We start from the raw sequence: 23385 nt of genomic DNA, 5'->3' as shown, positions 1-23385 counted from the left end.
TTTGTAGGCAGGCAGGTTAATTTTAACCTTTTCTAAAACTAGGCGTTACCTTAAAAGGAGCCTTTCTCTCACATTTCTCTGCTTGTGTGTGCTTTTGTTTCACCTTTTGTTGTGATGCTCCGGACGCCTTCCCAACCTCCACAAGTCCGTTGGCCCCAAAATTCAACCGAATTTCATGTGCTCTTAAAACCTTCATTCCTCCTCTAATTCTCTCCTCGCTGCTGTCTGTTTCACAGCTGCTGATTCGTGCTGGGTGTGGTTCCCATTACCTATAATTTTGCTTCGGCCGCTGTGCTTGTGGGGGCAGTTGGTCCAGGTCCGCAGCTTCCTGTATTAACACACTAAGAGATTTATTTAATTTCATTTTCATCACTGTTAAACAGATAAGCAGGCAACACGCCCACCTTGACAGTGTAAACTGCACGCCAGTCTCCCAACACATTCCTCTCTCTATAATTCTCCACTACACACCTCTTACCATCTCTCTTTTTATTCTTATTTTTCTTATTACACCACAGAGTAATACACCCAATTATGCCCGTCTATCTCTATGTGGCTCCAAATTCCCTCTTTATTTAATTTCACACTCGTCAGGGGACAGGCACACAACAATTTCAACCACTGAAACGAGGAATTCAACCTTTTTATATTTCACCTATGATAGAACTCAACCTTAGATGTAAAAGCATTCTCTTGTTCTATTCCAGAATAAATGTGAACCCGTGATTACACGGCCGTTCCAGAGTTATTCTGCAGCTATGCGGGAGTCCTCAGTTCCCAAGTTGCCATCTTGGCATCCAGACGCCGCTGGGCCTGGCCGCGCGTCCACGACCAGGAGGGTCGCCACACCTTGAACAAATTAGTTTCCACAGGTACACCAGGCGTCAACCTTAGATCTTAAAGCATCCTCTTCGCACTAATGTCCTCCTATTCAAACACATCAACCGTCACTGTGACTGTGTTCACACTTCACACCCAGAAACACACTCAGAGCGCGCGTCACACAAAACAGCACCCAGAGCGCGCTTTGCACACACTCACCCACAGTGAGACACACAGAGAGCGCTCCTCATCAGCAGAAATTTGCACAGAAACCTCTGAGCTCAACTGTTAGAATTCTTTTGAAACACAACAACCAAAGACCAAATACCCCTGTCTCTGCGTTATGACCGCCACAACGGGGCAAAATCGCATCATAAAAGTGATGCCTGCGTCCCCTGAAGTTATACCCGACACCATAAACCAGGTTTTGCTCTATGTACTTCTTGGCAAGTAAAATTTTACTTTATTTTACGGCCGCAGCCCTTATGACTCGACAGACACCATAAACCACCGTCAAACCTCTATTCAATGTACTGAAACCAGCACCAACCACTACTGCACTTCACGGCCGTACCACCGGAACACGGCCGTATCATAAACCAAAACCTACGGACGTGTTGCGCTTTCGGCGTTGCCAGCGTTTAACTGCACCGTGAGCCAGCATCTGCTTTTCCTTAAACAACTTCTATTTCATAGCCGGCAGGAGCAAGGACTTAACAGTAACCATAAACAAACTTCAAAACCTCGACTTCAATGTACTGAACTTATGGCCGCGTCTCCAGAAGAAATTCTAATGTATTATTGCTACAGAAGCCAGTTTTAGACTAAGTTAAATGTGGAAGGTAAAGTGGGCTGCAACTAGTCCAACGTAGTATGTTATTAGTATCTCGGTAGAAGCAGTTTATTTAACACACTGGAATTTAGCCTCAACTTATGTTGTTAGTATCTTGCGCCAAAAACCAGACACCGACAATTTAATGTGAAAATACGTGTAACTCAGCGAACAGATTAATTTGGAAAGCCCAATATGCACATTTGGTATAATACAACAGGCTGTGCTTACCTTTTTATTTTTGGACATGTCCTCTGTTCACCTCGCCTCACGATCTCACCAAAGGTCAAATCTGCACCTCCTCAGCACACCAAAGATCCGGGTCACACGGCACCAAGTTGTTAAAAATCCCAATTCTTTGAATCTTTGGGCTGAAGGAAGGACAATACTCGGTGTATAAATGCTCAATCAACAATCATTTATTTCCATACAATTCAACACATAAGAGCATTACAACGTCCGGACGGGAGAGATGCCTGCAGAGGGTCAGCAGCATGTCTCAAAATGGTGACGGGTTACTCAGCTTTTTATACTCTCTAGTGGCCCCCACCTAGTCGTAAAAGCCTAAACATTCACATTCTTTCTCTCTTACGGCGCCTAAATTATGACCTCGGCTCCCTGTCTTCTCTGCTCCCTGCAAAGGTGGGGGTATGGAATGTTGTCTATCTCCCTAGACACCAAGTCTCCTGCTTACAACCTTCTCTTGATGATTCAGCAGTAAAGCATGTCAAGAAAACAGTATAAGACATTCACAGCCGATCAAGGATACAGAGTGATGCACACTTATCTAATGAACTACAAAATGATTATGTTCTTTTAACTCAAAAGTATAATGAGGACTAAACTACATACTGATCACACACTCTATATTAAAGGGTATAATATGATCTACAGCAGTATCATAATTCAACTACTTTGATTACATATATAAGGTAACATATGATAACAGAATAATCTCAACAATAGGAAAGTGTAGGAGAGCAACAGATGAACAAGCGTTACTGTAACAGGAAACACAAGCACGTCATCAGAGGATCTTTATGTTCATCATCATCACTGTTTCCTTGTTCTGTCACAAACACACAACACTTCCTGCTCTCTCTCTGATGGATCTGATTGGCTGTTTCATTCACAGGAGGTCAGGGCGTCACACCAACAGCTTTAACTGCACAACGACACACTTTAAATCATCTGCAGACAAACCTGTGTGTTTGATTTATGAAGAAATAATAAAGACGTGTGTACAGCTGTCCATGAAGCAGCTTCTCACACAAACTCTGACACTTCAGCCACTTTAATTCCTGCAAAGCTGCGTAATAAAGAGCTGTGGCTGCTATGAGCTGCTGATGATGACTGCATGAAGCTCTCAGCTGAAGCTTCTTTCATTTAGTTTAATGTTAATGTCGCCTTTTTAAGTCTGTGTGAGGATTTTAATGACACACATTAAAGGAGCTTCTTTGATTAAAACCAAATTCATGTTGATTTTCAGCCTGAAATGATAAAAACTTTAATAATTCTGTTTATAATCATCAACCTGGAGACTAATGAAAAGTATAATAGTGAAAGAAAGCCTTTATTATTTGAGTAATGCCTGAATCTGCTCAGAGACGGAGACAACACAGAGGTGTTGATGACAGTTTGACATTAACTGAATTAAAAACAAAGTGCTCTTATTGTGAAAATCTGCCTCCTACTTCTTTAAATCATTTTTATGTATTTTTTAACCTCACAGTGAAACATTGAGGCATTAATCTGACACAGTTTGATCAGCAGCTGTGTTTTCACTGACGTTTCACTTTGATTTGTTCAGACTGAGCAGAGAGGATCGGTTCTCTGTGTGCGCACTGCTGAGAAACACAAGCTCATTTCTGCTGTTTCATGAAAAGTGTTATGGAGGAACAAGAAGTTCAGCCTCTAAACTCTCAGCGTGAGGACTGAGTGAAGAGTTTCAGAGCAGAGAGTTTTGGCTCACAGATTTTAGCGTCTACACAAAGAGACGATTACGCACTTGATCTGAGAACATCTCCACCTCCTACAAACAAACTCTCCTACGAGCAGCTGTAACAACTAGGGATGGGTATTGATAAGATTTTCACGATTCCGATTCCACTTTCGATTCTGTTTAACGATTCGATTCTTTATCGATTCTCTTATCGATATTTAAAAAAGGAGAACACTAAGGTCGATTAGCTTAGAGCTTTGTTTTATATCTTCTCTTTGAACAAGATAGAAATCTAGGAGTAACATGGCCTTACAAACCCAACAGTGAGATCTTAAGAGATCCAGCCTACGGCTCTTCAATGGGGTGTCACAGGATCCCCAGGAAAAAAACTGTAAATGTAAAATAATAAAATAAATATTCTTCTGTAGCAACAACAAAGTATAACATAAATTATTCTGTAGCAATTACACAAGAATATCCAGTAATGTCCCTGCCTACAATTAAACACATTCACTTACTGAAAATCATCTGCTGTGGCAAATGGGTGCAAGGCTTTGACCACAAACTGAGTCACTGCTCGGTGACGTTCGTCTATCCTGCCTGAAAGGAGACGCTACCGGTAGACTGCAGCAAGAACTGCCAGCGTCTGAGCCAGACTCTGTCTCTCTCGTCATGGTCACTAAATGCACAGTAATGGCAGGTTTGTAATAAGGCAGATTGCGCTAACATAATATGCACTGTTAGTTGATTATTTACCTGCTGCATTAACGGGAGAGGACGTGCAAATGTTACCGCTGCTGCTGGGTTGAGATTCACGAGACCGGAGCGGAATTAAAAACACGACATTCATTTAAGGTCATCGTGTGTTTTGTGAGCAAATGCTTTTGCATATTCGTAGTGTTTCCTCCCTTAAATGAAACATCTACTTTGCAAGTATTGCAAGTTGCCCTGTTGTCATCCGTTCTCGTAAAGTATAACCAAGCTTTTGAGCATTTGAGCCGCTTACGCGCCGTGTTTCCTGCCAGGTAAATGACGCTCCGCAACGCGGTGACGTCATTCGGGGCGACTGGAATCGATAAGGGAATCGTTTGCAAAAATGGCAAACAATTCCAAGGAATTGAAACAGTGGGAACCGGTTCTCAACAAGAACCGGTTTTCGATACCCATCCCTAGTAACAACCACAACAGGCAGAAGACTGGATTTCTTCAGGTCAGATTTCATGCAGTTTGCATAAATTGTGTGTCACAGACATTGTAGTTCACATTTGTGTGACTCGTTTAAATCTTCTCCTCCTGAAAGTGAAACTCTTACAAACACATAAGGACACAAAAATCCTCGTGTCCACAGCTTTCAGTCCCAAACTGACTCTGAGCCTCGTCAGTAAATCCGTCAGCTTTTTACCATCTAAAGAAGTCTTTGTGCTGCTGCAGACGTTAGTAAATCTGACCCGAAATGTTCTTTTTTCTTTAAACTCACAGGCTGCTCTCCTTTAAATGACCTGCAGGAATCAGCAGGGTCAGAACATGTGTGTGTGGCAGAGTCTGAGCAGAAACCTGCTGCAGGTTGATCAAACTAAAGTCATATTAAGGAGCTACTGGCACAGAATTAAAGTTATAAATGAAGTTTACAGAACACTGTTTGCCTTTAATTCTCTAAGCACAGATAAATGAACACCATTGGACTTTATCAGAAATGAATGAAATATCACTGGGATCAGGTGTAAAGTGACACGTGGAAGACTGGGTTTGTTTTTTAATACTTAAAGTTATCAAACAGAAACAACAGAAGTCCAAATGTTGCACTTGAATACAGAGAGAACAGAAATGATGGAGGAATCATTTAGTTCCACTCAGAAATATGAACGTCAGGTTAATCAGACGATGGACTGAAGAACAATCAGAGTGTTTCCATATAGAAACATCTGTTTGTTCTTAATCACTCACTCAAAAAAGAGAAACTGGATGCCTGTTACATTTACAGGAGTTTGAAGAAAACATGTTTCTGAAATGAACATAATTAAATCATACAGGGAGTGCAGAATTATTAGGCAAGTTGTATTTTTGAGGAATAATTTTATTATTGAACAACAACCATGTTCTCAATGAACCCAAAAAACTCATTAATATCAAAGCTGAATGTTTCTGGAAGTAGTTTTTAGTTTGTTTTTAGTTTTAGCCCCCCCACACTCCCTAGCAGATCGTTACATGGAGAAACCTTTGGAATACAAGCATGCTGATCCACACAGGTGTGCACACAGGTGTACACACGGGTATTCACAGACGCGGACTACAGCTTTCTTGGCTGCTGCCTCAAAGCACATTGTGCGCTGTCTATCTTGCGTGCTGCACAATATCGGTTATTATTTAGTAACTATTGATATCTACTGCTAGCTAGTTTATTGTGATGGTGCTTTTTTTTTTTATTATTATGTTGCTCTTTGTTGTTTGCTGTCTCCTCTGTTTTTTTTTTCTCCATACAGGTGACCCAGGTGTTTTTTTTTTGTTTGTTTGTTTTTTTTTTCTTTTCTTTCTTCCCCCCTTCTCACCGTCTCTTCTCCCCTTTGGTTTTCTTTCTCTCCCTCTCTTTCTTTCATTCTTTCTCCCTGTCCTATCCCCCAGTCATGTCTGTCCCGTTTGTAGCAACTGAAAATAAAATAAATTCATAATTATAATAAAGGTCAATCAAATGGACCAATATGGCAAGGCCATGATGATCCACTTGGTAAAATAAATCCGCTTGGCATCTTTCTTGGCCTTAAGACAACAATTCTGATGCTATAGATCCAAACGGGACAAAAAAAAAAAAAAAAAAAAAAAAAAAAATACATTTCTGACATTCAAAAACCAAACAAAAACAAATCAGCGACCAATATAGCCACCTTTCTTTGCAAGGACACTCAAAAGCCTGCCATCCATGGATTCTGTCAGTGTTTTGATCTGTTCACCATCAACATTGCGTGCAGCAGCAACCACAGCCTCCCAGACACTGTTCAGAGAGGTGTACTGTTTTCCCTCCTTGTAAATCTCACATTTGATGATGGACCACAGGTTCTCAATGGGGTTCAGATCAGGTGAACAAGGAGGCCATGTCATTAGTTTTTCTTCTTTTATACCCTTTCTTGCCAGCCACGCTGTGGAGTACTTGGACGCGTGTGATGGAGCATTGTCCTGCATGAAAATCATGTTTTTCTTGAAGGATGCAGACTTCTTCCTGTACCACTGCTTGAAGAAGGTGTCTTCCAGAAACTGGCAGTAGGACTGGGAGTTGAGCTTGACTCCATCCTCAACCCGAAAAGGCCCCACAAGCTCATCTTTGATGATACCAGCCCAAACCAGTACTCCACCTCCACCTTGCTGGCGTCTGAGTGGGACTGGAGCTCTCTGCCCTTTACCAATCCAGCCACGGGCCCATCCATCTGGCCCATCAAGACTCACTCTCATTCATCAGTCCATAAAACCTTAGAAAAACCAGTCTTGAGATATTTCTTGGCCCAGTCTTGACGTTTCAGCTTGTGTGTCTTGTTCAGTGGTGGTCGTCTTTCAGCCTTTCTTACCTTGGCCATGTCTCTGAGTATTGCACACCTTGTGCTTTTGGGCACTCCAGTGATGTTGCAGCTCTGAAATATGGCCAAACTGGTGGCAAGTGGCATCTTGGCAGCTGCACGCTTGACTTTTCTCAGTTCATGGGCAGTTATTTTGCTCCTTGGTTTTTCCACACGCTTCTTGCGACCCTGTTGACTATTTTGAATGAAACGCTTGATTGTTCGATGATCACGCTTCAGAAGCTTTGCAATTTTGAGACTGCTGCATCCCTCTGCAAGATATCTCACTATTTTTGACTTTTCTGAGCCTGTCAAGTCCTTCTTTTGACCCATTTTGCCAAAGGAAAGGACGTTGCCTAATAATTATGCACACCTGATATAGGGTGTTGATGTCATTAGACCACACCCCTTCTCATTACAGAGATGCACATCACCTAATATGCTTAATTGGTAGTAGGCTTTCGAGCCTATACAGCTTGGAGTAAGACAACATGCATGAAGAGGATGATGTGGACAAAATACTTATTTGCCTAATAATTCTGCACTCCCTGTATTCCCAGAACCACCATGTAATGAAGACCACTTTTTGTCTACATGAGGTGCAGGAACAGTCTGTGGAGCAAGAGACACCATACTTCTTACTCCTCTCAAAGGGAACAAGGTGGGATTTTACATCTTTTAGAAACTTCTCAAACGTGATTATCAGTAGAGATCTCATTTCAACTGATTTAACTGATTTATTCATTCCATATTACTGGTTTATTTCCCATTCCCCCCCCCCCCCCCCCCCCCCCCAAAGAGATTGGGAACTAAGAGAAATCAGTCTGTAATCCTACAAAAAAAATCTGTGAAAAGAAAATGTTTTGTTGTTCTTCTGCTTCTTTTATCTGGAAATGTGCAACCTAATCCTGGTCCAGATTGCAAATTCTTAAGTACTCCTTGTGATTTTAAAACTCGAACAGGTCTTGGTATCACTCATTTAAATGTCAGAAGTCTTCTTCCCAAACTTGATTTTGTGAAAATTTGGATGAAAGTTAGATACTGATATTCTTATATTATCAGAAACCTGGCTTACTAAATCAATTATTGACAAAGACATTGCAATAATGGGCTATAATCTTTTCCGTTGCGACTGCCCCAGAAAGGGTGGCGGTGTTGCAATTTATGTAAAAAGCAAATTCCATGTTACTGTCGATTCATCGGTACCTGTTCGTAAACAGTTTGAACTTCTTGCCCTCAAGCTCCAACTTTTCAAGGGCTATTTTATTACCATTGTGGGCTGTTATAGACCCCCCTCTGCTAGTAGTGAGGCTTTAGTTTCACTTAGTGAAAAACTATCTACTTTAGATTTTAATGGAATTGTGCTGGCCGGAGATTTCAACTGGGACTGGTTGTCCTCTGCCTCAGACAGTTTTAAATCCATGTGTGATTCATATAATCTCACACAACTAATTTACAGCACATCTCGTCCAAATCTTAAATGCCCAGAAAAGTCATCACTTATTGATTTATTTTTAACTAATATGCCGTATAAATATTCTCACACTGGGGTTTTCGCAAATGATATCAGTGACCACTGTGTGGTAGCTGTAGTCAGACAATTGAAGCTCCCAAAATCAAGGCCACAAATAGCTTTTAAAAAGATGTAACAATGTGACATAATGCAATATAATAGTGTCAGTTACACATTGTGGGTTGCACTGTGGCCACACAGCAAAAATGCCAGTGTTGATTTTTCAGTGTTAGCAGAATTCAACAGAGTTCCGAGTTAGTTCAACACTTAATCGAGTTAAAATAACACATCGGGAGTTGATTCCTGAAAAGTGTTAGTGTGGATTTTAGTCGTTACTGCATTTTAACACTGTGGGTGTTAAATTAGACCACACCTTCATTTCCTGTGCAGCTCCGCATTCCAGAATCTTCGGTCGCCACTTTTTCTTGCTGCTGCGGTAAGTTTTATTCGGTTAAATATTAAGTTTTAGATTGATGTTAGAGCAGGTAACATGATAACTAGTAAAAAAATATTATTTATATCAAAATACATCATCTTTAAGTGTCATATTTGAATTTTAACTGTTTTTGTTAAGCTAGCTAGAACTCTGCAAAGTACCAGTTTCTTTCCTAATATTCATTTAGCATAATCTGGCTGTTGGCAGACTGTAATGAATATTACTTGTTAATATATGTCACAGTTTTTATTAAATGCCTTTTATTTATTTTCGAATTAAACTGCTAAAGCCTTAGGGTCAGTGGTCTCAAACTCGCGGCCCAGAGGCCACTTACGGCCCACGTCAGGTCAGGTGAGGTGAAGAAGTATAATGCAATTTGGCCCTTAAAGTGACTTTTTTTTGTCATTAGCCAAAAATGATTTAATATGAAGGCAATAAGGGCAGAGTGTTACGGGCCCTCATAGGCAGCGTAGTCCGTGCTGCGGGGAGAACGTGGAACTGCCCCTCCCGTTGTGTGTTTGAGCGCGAGAGAGGGAGAAAGTAGGAGCTGTTACCGAGGAGAAATGGAAGAAGAAAGCATGTAAATATAATAATAACCACTGCCGCCAAAATGAGTGCCTGGTTGTAAGAAAGCTGTTAAGACTCGACTGTACACTGTGTTCGCTGACAGTAAAGCTACAAGCCCGACAACCCGACGTATTAGCCAGAGGTGTCATTACCACGGTTCAGAGCCGCGGACCTGGCCGAGGTAACAAGAGAGTACAAACAGGTGGTTTGATTGGCTTTGTTAGTTCAGCGAGAGTCAAAAACTAATGTGAACACTTATTTCTGCATTTTTATTTTGTTAAATATGAACACAATTAAAGCAGAAGTGCTGCAAAGTGTCTGACCAGAAAGAGAGGACCATTGTGTTCATTTGGTAGTTCAATTAAAGGCATCGGTTAGTTAAGAGTGAGGGGGGGGGGGGGAATGCGTTCATATTTGCAGTTTTGTCTTGTGATACAATATTTGAAATTTAAAAACCAACAAACCAAACGCTACATTGTCAGGAATATTTGTGGGTGTTTTCTTTGTGGTTTCTGTTTTTTTGAAGTAGCCCTCCAATGAGATGACAGCTCATTTAAGTTTGAGACCCTTCCTTAGGTGAACTAGGATGCTTAAGGGTAACCTGGGAGTTACATTACACTATAATGGCCCCTACATCTTGTAAATTATGGGAATTTCATCATAGTGCGCATTTCTGTAGCCAGTAGGTATTTTTCTTTTTTTTTAGATTTACATTTGTTTGTGGTACATTAAGCATTTTCTAGTCTAAAAATGAATAACAGGGTTATATTAGGGTTTGTTAGAGAGTGGGGAGGGGTTTTATGGCGTAAAATATATAAAAATAATAAAATAGAAATATGGTTCCTACTAACCCCTGTGATAGTTGAGAGAATACTGTATTGCAGTCATGTTACACAGCTTGTACTACTTAAAAATGGACCAAGGATGTTTTTTCTTAACAAAATTAATTTAAGCTCAGTCTAAAGGGACTAGACATGCTAGATATTTTGCAAAGAAATGGTGTTATATGCTGGACCTTATTTTACTCTTGGAAGGTGGTGATATGCTGGTTCCTGAGAAGAGATGAAGTAATCAAAGTCAGCTTTTCAAGACAGCCCCAAGACTCTTCGCAACTTGTGTTCAAATGTGAGGCCGTTGTCAGGTGATAAATGCAAGGAAGAGGTACTCAACTGACATGAAACGTGTCAAAGACAACATGAAGGTGACATTTCAACATAGGCAAAAACTGGTTCAAGAACCTGCCACAGCTTCTGCTGTCCTGGACCTTTTCCCAAGATTTCTGGATACACCTGGCTTGGTAAGGCATAAAATGATTTAATGACCGCTTTGTGGTTCCTTTGTTTGTTTTCTTGTTAAAGTGTTGTTTCTGTTGTTACACTTTGTGTTTAAGATTGACCAAGACTTCACAATGCTGTTTGTTGGGGAGGAAGTGTCTGCAAAGTTCTTTGCAAAGTGGCCAACATTCTTCAAGCCAAGGATCATCAAAGACTGCAAAAATCTGTCTCAGAGTACAGAATTGGATCAGCTGCTCATTTCTGCACAGCGTTACTCTGACGAGGGTGGTAAGTGTAAGTTGGAAATGGTAGATTTTGCATGCCTTTACAGCATTTGCTTAATTCCCACAACACAATATATCACTGGACCATACTGGTAAACCTTTACTACAAATTGGAATACAGCTGTCCATTTTCTAAATCACATTGGGTTTCTGTTCATTTCTGTATGGTATGAAAACAAGCTTACAAACATGTTAAACTTGAAATGACATTTAAATGGTAAATGGCCTGCATTTGTATAGCGCTTTTCTAGTCCATAGGACCCCAAAGCGCTTTCAGTCATTCACCCATTCACACACACATTCACACACTGGCGATAGCAAGCTACATTGTAGCCACAGCTGCCCTGGGGCACACTGACAGAGGCGAGGCTGCCGGACACAGGCGCCACCGGGCCCTCTGACCACCACCAGTAGGCAAACATGGGGTTAGTATCTTGCCCAAGGATATTTGGCATGGAGCCAGGGTGCAGCCTGGGATCGAACCACCGACCTTCTGATTAGTGGCTGACCTGCTCTGCCACCTGAGCTACAGCCACCCTACATTATTATTTGCGTTATATCTGGAACCATTGCCTCAATATATAAGACAAAATAAAGAAGTAGAAGGTATTAATATCCATGAAAAGGAGCATAAATTAGCCTGCTATGCAGATGATATTTTAATATTTTTGGGTCAACCATCAAACTCTTTACCTAAATTAATGCAATCATTTGAATACTTTGGTCGACCATCTGGATATAGGGTTAATATGAGTAAAACACAATTGCTTAAGTAAGTATAAGTATCAATTAGCATGGCAAACAGAGTACTTTAAATATCTAGGAGTCATAATACCTAAGGATCTTACAGAACTATTAGAACGAAATTATTTACCAATACAGAAAAAAATTAAGGAACATATAGCGAGATGGAATCTAATTCCATCCATCCATCTTCATCCGCTTTATCCGAGGCCGGGTCGCGGGGGCAGCAGCCTGAGCAAAGAGGCCCAGACCTCCCTCTCCCCAGCCACCTCCTCCAGCTTATCTGGGGGAATACCAAGGCGTTCCCAGGCCAGCCGAGAGATATAATCTCTCCAGCGTGTCCTGGGTCTGCCCCGGGGCCTCCTCCCGGTGGGACATGCCTGGAACACCTCACCCAGGAAGCGCCCAGGGGGCATCCTTGTCAGATGCCCGAACCACCTCAGCTGGCTCCTTTCGATGTGGAGCAGCAGCTGCTCTACTCTGAGCCCCTCCCGGATGGCTGAACTTCTCACCCTATCTCTAAGGGAGAGGCCAGCCACCCTTCGGAGGAAGCTCATTTCTGCCGCTTGTATCCGCGATCTCGTTCTTTCGGTCACTACCCACAGCTCGTGGCCATAGGTGAGGGTAGGGACGTAGATCGACCGGTAAATTGAGAGCTTCGCTTTTACACTCAGCTCCCTCTTCACCACGACGGACCGGTGCAGCGTCCGCATTACTGCAGCTGCAGCCCCAATCCGTCTGTCGATCTCCGGCTCCCTTCTCCCATCACTCGCGAACAAGACCCCGAGATACTTGAACTCCTCCACTTGGGGCAGGAACTCATCCCCGACCCGGAGTGGGCACTCCACCCTTTTCCGGCTGAGAACCATGGCCTCAGATTTGGAGGTGCTGATCCTCATTCCCGCTGCTTCACACTCGGCTGCGAACCGTTCCAGTGCGAGCTGGAGGCCCTCACCCGATGAAGCCAACAGAACCACATCATCCGCAAAAATCAGAGATGAGATTCTGAGGCCACCAAAGCGAAAGCCCTCCGCCACTTGGCTGCGCCTAGAAATCCTGTCCATAAAAATTATGAACAGAACCGGAGACAAAGGGCAGCCCTGGCGGAGCCCATCACCCACCAGGAACGAGTCCGACTTATTGCCGGCAATGCGAACCAAGCTCTTGCAACGGTTGTATAGGGATTGAATGGCCCGTAGCAATGGGCCAGACACCCCATACTGCCGCAACACCTCCCACAGGACACCCCGAGGGACACGGTCGAATGCCTTCTCCAAGTCCACAAAACACATGTAGACTGGTTGGGCAAACTCCCATGCACCCTCAAGTATCCTCGAGAGGATAAAGAGCTGGTCCAGTGTTCCACGACCAGGACGAAAACCGCATTATTCCTCCTGTATCCGAGGTTCGACTAGCGGACGAACTCTCCTTTCCAGCACCCTGGCATAGACTTTCCCAGGGAGGCTGAGGAGTGTGATCCCCCTGTAGTTGGAACACACCCTCCGGTCCCCTTCTTAAAGATGGGGACCACCACCCCGGTCTGCCAGTCCACAGGTACTGCCCCTGATCTCCACGCAACATTGCAGAGGCGTGTCAACCAGGACAGCCCTACAACGTCCAGAGCCTTCAGGAACTCGGGGCGGACCTCATCAACACCAGGGGCTCTGCCACCAAGGAGCTGTTTAACTGCCTCAGTGACCTCGCCCCCGGAAATTGGTGGGTCATTCCCCTCATCCCCAGACTCTGCTTCCTCCTCGGAAGACATGTCAGTGGGATTAAGGAGGTCCTCGAAGTATTCCTTCCACCGCCTGACAATTTTCTCAGTCGACGTCAGCAGCGCTCCGCCAGCACTATACACAGTGCAGGTAGAGCACCGCTTTCCCCTCCTGAGACGCCTGACGGTTTGCCAGAATCTCTTCGAGGCAGTCCGAAAGTCTTTTTCCATGGCCTCTCCGAACTCCTCCCACACCCGAGTTTTTGCTTCAGCCACTGCCCGAGCCGCATTCCGCTTGGCCTGTCGATACCTGTCGGCTGCCTCCGGAGTCCCACAGGCTAACCAAGCCCAATAGGACTCCTTCTTCAGCCTGTTGGCTCCCTTCACCTCTGGTGTCCACCATTTGGTTCGGGGATTACCACCACGGCAGGCACCAACCACCTTGCGGCCGCAGCTCAATGCAGCAGCTTCGGCAATGGAGACGCTGAACATGGTCCATTCGGACTCAATGTCCCCAGTCTCCCTCGGAATGCTGTTGAAGCTCTGCCGGAGGTGTGTGTTGAAGATCTCGCGGACTGGGGCCTCTGCTAGACGTTCCCAGCACACCCTCACTATGCGTTTAGGTGCACCAGGTCTGTCCAGCGTCCTCCCCCGCCACCTGATCCAACTCACCACCAGGTGGTGATCAGTTGACAGCTCAGCCCCTCTCTTTACCTGAGTGTCCAGAACATATGGTCGCAAGTCTGGTGATACAATTACAAAATCGATCATCGACCTACAGCCTAGAGCGTCCTGGTGCCACGTGCACTTATGGACACTCTTATGTTCGAACAGGGTGTTCGTTATGGCCAAACTGTGATTAGCACAGAAGTCCAATAACAAAGCACCGCTCGGGTTCAGATCAGGGAGGCCGTTCCTCCCAATCACGCCCCTCCAGGTCTTGCTGTCATTACCCACGTGAGCATTTAAGTCTCCCAGCAGGACAACAGAGTCTCCAGGTGGAGCACCTTCCAGCACCCCCCCCCCCCCCAGGGACTCTAAGAAGGCTGGGTACTCTGAACTGCCACTCGGCGCATAAGCGCAGATGACAGTCAGGACCCGTTCCCCGACCCTAAGGTGCAGGGAACAAAACCTCTCGTCCACCGGGAAAAACCCCAACGTACCGGCAGCAAGCCGAGGGGATATTAGAATACCCACCCCAGCCCGCCGCCTCTCACCAGGGGCAACTCCAGACTGAGACAGAGTCCAGCCCCTCTCCAGGAGACTGGTTCCAGAGCCCAAGCCATGCGTAGAGGTGAGCCCGACTATATCTAGCCGGTACCTCTCAACCTCACGCACTAACTCAGGCTCCTCCACCAGAGAGGTGACATTCCATGTCCCAATTGCCAGTCTTGGCAGCCGGGGGTCAGTCCGCCAGGGCTTCCGCTCCTGGCCGCCACCCGGCACACAATGCACCCGACCCCTATGGCGCCTCCTGCGGGTGGTGGGCCTGCCGGAGGATGGGCCCATGTCTCCTCTTCAGGCTGTGCCCGGCCGGGCCCCATGGACTAAGGCCCAGCCACCAGACGCTCGCCCTCGGGCACCCTCCCCGGGCCTGGCTCCAGGGCGGGGCCCCGGTAACCCTATCCCGGGCAGGGTAAACTGTTCCCTCGATATCCTTTTCATAAGGGTCTTCTGATTCTGATCTAATTCCATATTTAAGTTTATATTTTAGAATAGACTCAATTAAAATTAATATTCTTCCTAAATTATTATATTTATTTCAAACATTACCAATAGAAATTAACCAGAAACAGTTTAATGAATGGGATAAAATTTTGTCAAGATACATATGGCAAGGAAAAAGGCCCCGAATTAGATTTAAAACCCTACAACTTAACAAAGGAAAAGGGGGTGGGGCTTACCTTCTCTTAGGGAATATTATTGGGCAGCACAATTAAGGCCTATGATATGCTGATGTAATCCTTCATATGACGCTCAATGGAAAGTTATTGAGGAGAGTCTGACCTCCATCCCCATATAAGCTATTATAGCAGACAGAAGCTTGCAAAATTTAATAAAAACTATTGAAAATCCATGGATCAAGTTGACTTTTAAAATTTGGGAAACAGTAATAAAAGAATATAAACTAGAAGAGGATATAGCAGTTCTTAAGTGGTGTGCATATGACACACATTTTGCTCCAAATAAATTGGACACCAGATTCAAAGATTGGACATATAAAGGATTAACAGCTTTATGTATGGTAATGGAGGAAGGCAGACTAATTAGTTTTGATAAAATGAAAGATAAATATTCATTAGAAACACAGGATTTTTATAGATGTCTACAGATGAGGCATTTTGTCAATAAAACGATAAAAGCTAAGGCTGAATTGAGTAAACAGCTGCTAGATGTATTTAAAAGGGCAGTTCAAATAAAAACAGAGGTATTATAGGTGACCTCTATAAAGGATTAACAAATATGAAATTACACTCAACCTTGTATATCAAAACAAAATGGAAAATGGAGGGAGGAATAGAGATAAAGGAGGAAGAATGGACAACAATATGGGCATATCAATGGAAATGTAGCAGCTCACAGAGCTGGCGGGAATTTGGGTGGAAATGCCTGATAAGATATTTTATTACACCTCTCCAAAAATCTCACTATGAAGGTAACCCTCCCGCTTGCTGGAGAAATTGTGGAAATACAAATGCAAATCACTATCATATTTTCTGGGACTGTCATGTTATTAAAACTTATTGGAAGGGAATACATGCAGCGATACACGAGACATTTGGAAGATATTTACCTTTGGAAAGTAAAACTCTACGTTTTGGACTTATGCCAGAAGGATGGACAAAGAACGATAAATACTTGTTTAATATTTTACTGGCAGCAGGAAAAAAAGCCATCACAAAAAAATGTCTTTCTTCAGAGAGCCCAACTATGAACACGTGGATGAACATCACACTGGACATTTACAGAATGGAGAAAATGACAGCAGATGTGAACTACAAGAGGGACCTGTTTGTATCACGATGGAAGAAATGGATGGACTACATTAGAAAACACAGGCCAGTTTTTGCTTTTGCATTAGATTTTGACTTTGTTAACTACTAGAAGACTAGAGGAAAAATTAGTTACATTAATGGAAACAAAAACACACTCCCTATATTTATTTATTTATTTATTTTTCTTTCCTTTTTCTTTTTCCTCATGTATTTTTTATTTATGTTGTTTGTTGTTTCCTGTTTTGCTTCTTTTTCTTTTCTTCTTCTTCTTTCATTCTTATTGTATGGATATTTTAGTTGTTTAAATATAGAAAAAAAGAAAAAAATATATGTACTGAAAGAAAGCTGAAGTTGATGGTATTGTATAGTGATTCTAAAATGTCAATAAAAATAAAATAAAAAAAAGCTGGAATCAAATGAGTCCAAGTCTTCTGGTGATTCAGCATCACATTCATCTTTGCTCCTTGTTCTGCATCCCCACCATGGACTTCATTCCTTTCCAAGCCAGCCTTGAGTGTCCTTTATTCAGCTCATGCTCTGCTTTACTTTTACATCTGATTTTAGCTGCTTTTCTGTTTTCTCTTTGCCAGAGGTTTCCTTAGCGTCATGGATTCTTTTCATTTTACTCAGCATGTGTCTGGTCCCACACACACCAAAGGACACACACTGGACCTTGTTTTTACTTTAGGTTTAAACATTGATTTTATTTGTACTGAGGACATTTTTATTTCGGATCATCATTGTATTCTTTTTAATCTGTCTTTCCATTTGTCCCTCTCTCCTATTCGACATGTGGTTAGCTCTCGCATCTTAACTTCGTCTAGTGCTGTTAAATTTTCCGATGCTTTTAATTTAGTTTTATCTCCTTATAATGATGTTCATTTTTTAACAAATCTTTTTAATAATCATTGTCTTTGTATTTTAGACAATGTTTGTCCTGTCAAAGTTAGACTAGCTCCGGTTTCAGTCGTCTCCCTGGTTAAATGACAGCATTCACTTCTTAAAGCGTTGCTGCCGTAAGGTTGAGCGTTTATGGAGGAAAACGCGTTTGCATGTCCATCTCCTTCATTTAAAGGACCTTTTAGTCTCTTTTAACACTTCAGTTCGAGATGCGAGGGCGGCCTATTTCTCAGACTTAGTGTCTAAGAGCAGAGGTAACCCCAAGGTACTATTCGACACCATTAGTGATATTGTTGCTCCTGCTCCACCTGCTGTCCCAGTTTCATCAAATGAATATTGTGAAAAATTTCTTTCTTTCTTCGTTGAAAAAGTCAGTAACGTGAGGAACAATATCTCTCCTTCTGTGTCTCTCTTGTCTGCTCCAACTCAAGCTAGGCCTGTAATGTTAGAAAGATTTTTACCTGCGTCCTTACCTGAGCTGGTCAAGTTGGTTAATTCAATGAAAGCATCCTCCTGCTCTCTTGATATTTTACCTGGATCTTTGTTTAAAAATGTCTTTCAGTCTATTGGTCCCTGTGTGCTCACAATTATCAATACCTCACTGGTTTCTGGTCAGGTCCCTGTTTATTGTAAGAATGCTGTTATTCACCCACTGTTAAAAAAACCTAAGCTTGATGCTTCTCTTCTCAGTAGCTACAGACCGATTTCAAAATTACCGTTCATTTCTAAGATTTTAGAAAAGGTTGTGGCTAAGCAGCTTATAGCTGTTCTAGATGAATACAGCATTCTGGATAAATTCCAATCTGGCTTTCGTAGAGCTCATTCTACTGAAACTACACTTCTTAGAGTCTCCAACGACATTTTGATGAGATGTGACGCAGGAGAATGCTCCGTTCTGTTGATGTTGGACCTGACCTCCGCCTTTGATACTGTGGACCATCATATTCTGCTAGATAGGCTGAGAGACTGGGTGGGTATATCAGGGGCTGCTTTGGACTGGTTTGAATCCTATTTGCATGAACGATCCTTTTCTGTGGCTACCTCTAAGTACAGTTCCTCTTCTACTTTTCTTACCTATGGTGTGCCGCAAGGTTCAGTTTTGGGGCCTTTATTGTTCTTACTGTATTTACTTCCTCTTCAACACTTATTAAGCACTTTTAAGGACATTTCGTATCACTGCTATGCAGATGATATTCAGGTATACATCTCCTTTAAGCCCCATGATGTTTCCAAGCTACAGATTTTGCACAAGCGCATAGACTCCATTAGATGTTGGATGGCTGGAAACTTTCTTCAACTAAATGAGGAGAAGACTGAAGTTCTTGTTTGTGCTCCTAAAAATTTTGTACCTGGTATTATGGAAAACTTAGGTCCACTTGCTACATTTGCAAAACCGTCTATCAGGAGCCTTGGTGTTAGTATTGACTCAGCTCTGACTTTGGATGCCCATGTAAAATCTTTGGTTCGCTCCTGTTTTTATCATTTGAGAAACATTGCTAAGCTGAGTCCCATTGTATCGCGCTCCGAATTAGAAATTGTCATTCATGCATTTGTTTCATCTCGTCTGGACTACTGTAATTCTTTGTTTACTTGTTTATGTAAAGCATCTTTGGATCGTCTGCAAGTTGTTCAGAACGCTGCTGCAAAGCTTCTGACCAAGTCCTCCAAGTTTTCCCATGTCACACCCCTGCTGATTCAGCTGCACTGGCTCCCCATTAAATTCAGGATCCAGTTTAAGGTTTTGACCTTGACTTTCAGGGCCCTGCATGGACAAGCACCAACATATATAAGTGAACTTTTACATCCATACATTCCCAGCAGGTCCCTGAGGTCATGTGACCAGGGCTTGCTTGCTGTCCAACACACGAGGCTGAAAACAAAAGGCGACAAAGCTTTTGGAACTGTGGCCTCCAGATTGTGGAACTCTCTCCCTTTGAGCCTGAGATCTGTGGACTCAGTGGTCGCTTTTAAAAAACAGCTAAAAACCCATCTTTTTAAACTTGCTTTTAGTTGATTTTTATTTTTAGGTTTTAGCTTCTGTGAAGCACTTTGTGATTTTTATCTTGAAACGTGCTATATAAATAAAGTTTTACTTACTTACTTTTCTTCTCTCCCTCATAACAAGACAGCTTCTTCTGCCTGAGAACATGTTGGAGTGATTTACTAATCCAGGGCTGATTTTTGGGGAAAATAGTTCCCTTTTTCAAAGTAATCCCCATTTTTCCCAGAATGAAATGTAAGTAGAAATAAATGATCTAAGTGAGAACATGAGCCTTTAAAAATGCTCTTCTGAGGCTGCTGCCAGTGGTCAAAGCCTCCAACAAAGCTCTGTAAGTACATATGTGATCATAGCTTTAGCTTTTAAATGTTTATTTTAGTTAACACAGATCAGGTGGAACAACTCAAATAAAATATCAAAAATATTAAGTGGTCATCGGTACTCGGTTTGTTCAATACTGAATACAATGGAGCACAAATTGTCCACGTTTCTGAAATATTTCTGGGTGTAACTGTCACCAAAGTGCAATTTAGACCTGGCCTGTGGTTGTTATCTAAGTGATAATCATCAATTCTACTAAAACAAATACAAAATAAAGAAATTTGACACATTCTGTTGATATCAAAAGCACACTGAACAATTCAGTGTTGTTTTACTGCTGTTCTCTCTTCACTTCTTCTCCTCTGATTCTCTCCACATGTTGCTCTGCATCAGTGCTCAGTTTCTTGACAAAAACAAGATGAAATATTGCTAAATATAATAGTATCTCATTACGCTTCAACATAAGTGTTTTATTTTTGTAATTGTTTATCTGTTATTTTTCAGACTGAGTCACTGTGACCTGTCAGAGAGAAGCTGTGAAGCTCTGGCCTCAGGTCTCAGCTCTCAGACCTCTAATCTGAGACAGCTGGACCTGAGTAACAGTAACCTGAAGGATTCAGGCGTGAAGCTTCTGTCTGAAGGACTGAAGAGTCCACACTGTACACTGGAAACTCTCAGGTGAGATCAAGCATTTTTCTTTCATCAACTGACAGAATTAGCAGATTAATAATAAGGCAGTCCTCTAATAAGAGGAGAAGTGGAGGTGTTTTGAAGGGCAACGTACTCTTATGTTAACAAGACAGGAAGTAGTTCCTGGGAACTGCTTCCTTTGTTATTGTCTAAGTAGAAACATGATGGTGAAACAGTGATGAGTTTGCAGAGGTGGATCCACACAACACAACACAACAATGCTGTTGCGAGCTGAAAGCAGACTTCTCACAGATTCTGAGGCTGCAGGTTTCATCACTGTCCAACCAAAATTCACTGAACCAGCAGTAAATGAACGTCCAAAACGACGCTTCATGTTTAAAAAACAGATGATCAGGGGGATTTGTGTTTACATCTTTTTTGTGTGATCTGTTCACCTGCTGTTTCAGCTGTTTGGTGGTTGTTGAGATGGTTTTGTGAACTTTTAGCTGAGATTCTGACGTTTCTGTAGATACCACACATGTCTAATTACTTTGTATAGCATGAATGGCCATAACGAGGTTTTTAACAGTAAGAAAAGTTGTAAAACTTGAGAAAATATAGTTAAAAGTCCAAAACCTTCTACGTCTGGTGGCTTGTGGTAAGGAGCAGATCAAACGAGTAAAGAATTACGTTATAATTATAAATGGCTTCAACAGCACATTCAGGTCTGTGAGACTCATTCAGACACTGAGCCGTGGCTCTGTGCTATATGCACATATTTCTGCATCTCTGCCATTCAGACACACTTTATATATAGTTTATTTTATGTAGTATTCAATACTGAACTGTACATTTAGTCTTTTTAAAAGCAGAAAGTTTTATTCAGTGTTTTCATAAAAGCCTTATTTCTATCCATTTACTGCTATTAGGAAGAACACGTGAGGTTTAAGACCTGGACCAGTTTGAAACCTTTTGTCCTCCATAATGGAAAATGGGTGGAAATAAAAATGGGTCTCACTTTAGCCAGCTCCTAATTTTATCAGTTCCGCTCTCAGCGTCTCCTGTATATCTCCTATATAAATGTTGCACTCAGCTTTGTGCTCTCCAGTATCACTGAAATGCAGCCAGATGCTGCTCATTTTGCCTTTTCACTCTTTCCTGACACGCTTGCATTTCAATACAGCTCCCATTTCTCTGTGTACTGGTCTCTACCACTACCCTTGCTGTCTATGGGACATTTCCGTCTTCTTTCACATAATGGTATGATCCCAGTCTGTCTCTTAAAGTGTTTGGCCACATGGTTTGCTCATCAGAATAACATCTCAGCCGTGCTCACATTGATTATCAGCAAGCCTGAAAATTCATCAATATTTGACATACGAAATTATCTCAAGGCCTGGATTTGGCCCACGGGCCATATGTTTGACACCCCTGGTTTACACGGTTTGGTATTCAATGTACAACTGAGCTAGCTCTCAGCTAACTAGCAGACAAGCTAACTGCTGGGACTGCGTCTTTCTAACAAGAGAAGAACAAAAGAATTTATTGGTAAATCAGGGTGGAAAATAAGTATTTGGTCACCTCAAACAAGGAAAATCTCTGGCTCTCACAGACCTGTAACGTCTTCTGTAAGACGCTTTTCTGTCCCCCACTCGTTACCTGTATGAATGGCACCTGTTTGAACTCATCATCTGTATAAAAGACACCTGTCCACAGCCTCAAACAGTCAGACTCCAAACTCCGCCATGGCCAAGACCAAAGAGCTCTCGAAGGACACCAGGAAAAGTATTGTAGACCTGCACCAGACTGGGAAGAGTGAATCTACAATAGGCAAGCAGCTTGGTGTGAAAAAATCAACTGTGGGAGCAATCATCAGAAAATGGAAGACATACAAGACCACTGATAATCTCCCTCGATCTGGGGCTCCACGCAAGATCTCATCCCGTGGGGTCAAAATGATCATGAGAACGGTGAGCAAAGATCCCAGAACCACACGGGGGGACCTGGTGAATGACCTGCAGAGAGCTGGGACCAAAGTAACAAAGGTCACCATCAGTAACACACTACAACGGCAGGGAATCAAATCCCGCAGTGCCAGACGTGTTCCGCTGCTGAAGCCAGTGCATGTCCAGGCCCGTCTGAAGTTTGCCAGAGAGCACATGGATGATACAGCAGAGGATTGGGAGAATGTCATGTGGTCAGATGAAACCAAAGTAGAACTTTTTGGTATAAACTCAACTCGTCGTGTTTGGAGGAAGAAGAATACTGAGTTGCATCCCAAGAACACCATACCTACTGTGAAGCATGGGGGTGGAAACATCATGCTATGGGGCTGTTTTTCTGCCAAGGGGACAGGACGACTGATCCGTGTTAAGGACAGAATGAATGGGGCCATGTATCGTGAGATTTTGAGCCAAAACCTCCTTCCATCAGTGAGAACTTTGAAGATGAAACGAGGCTGGGTCTTCCAACATGACAATGATCCAAAACACACCGCCCGGGCAACAAAGGAGTGGCTCCGTAAGAAGCATTTGAAAGTCCTGGAGTGGCCTAGCCAGTCTCCAGACCTCAACCCCATAGAAAATCTGTGGCGGGAGTTGAAAGTCCGTGTTGCTCGGCGACAGCCCCAAAACATCACTGCTCTCGAGAAGATCTGCATGGAGGAATGGGCCAAAATACCAGCTACTGTGTGTGCAAACCTGGTAAAGACCTATAGTAAACGTTTGACCTCTGTTATTGCCAACAAAGGTTATGTTACAAAGTATTGAGTTGTATTTTTGTTATTGACCAAATACTTATTTTCCACCCTGATTTACCAATAAATTCTTTACAAATCCTACCATGTGGATTCATGGATTTTTTTTTCACA

The 23385-nt window shown here is 42.7% G+C and overlaps 1 protein-coding gene across 1 annotated transcript in view; it reads left to right on the top strand.

Annotated features, from left to right (window-relative positions):
* LOC146575273 (protein NLRC3-like) overlaps window positions 1-23385 on the top strand; it is a 132893-nt gene that overhangs the window by 72294 nt on the left and 37214 nt on the right. The window contains exon 9 of the mRNA XM_085269947.1: window positions 20391-20564. Within this exon, the coding sequence (XP_085126073.1) occupies window positions 20391-20564 (174 nt within the window). The remainder of the gene's footprint in view (window positions 1-20390; window positions 20565-23385) is intronic.

Source organism: Mchenga conophoros, linkage group LG4, assembly GCF_057382185.1.
Source record: "Mchenga conophoros isolate Kocher_MC1m ecotype Shallow Benthic linkage group LG4, M_conophoros_male_GT1.1, whole genome shotgun sequence".
In the NCBI taxonomy this organism is placed as follows: Eukaryota; Metazoa; Chordata; class Actinopteri; order Cichliformes; family Cichlidae; genus Mchenga; species Mchenga conophoros.
This window is presented reverse-complemented; position numbering and strand designations above follow the sequence as displayed.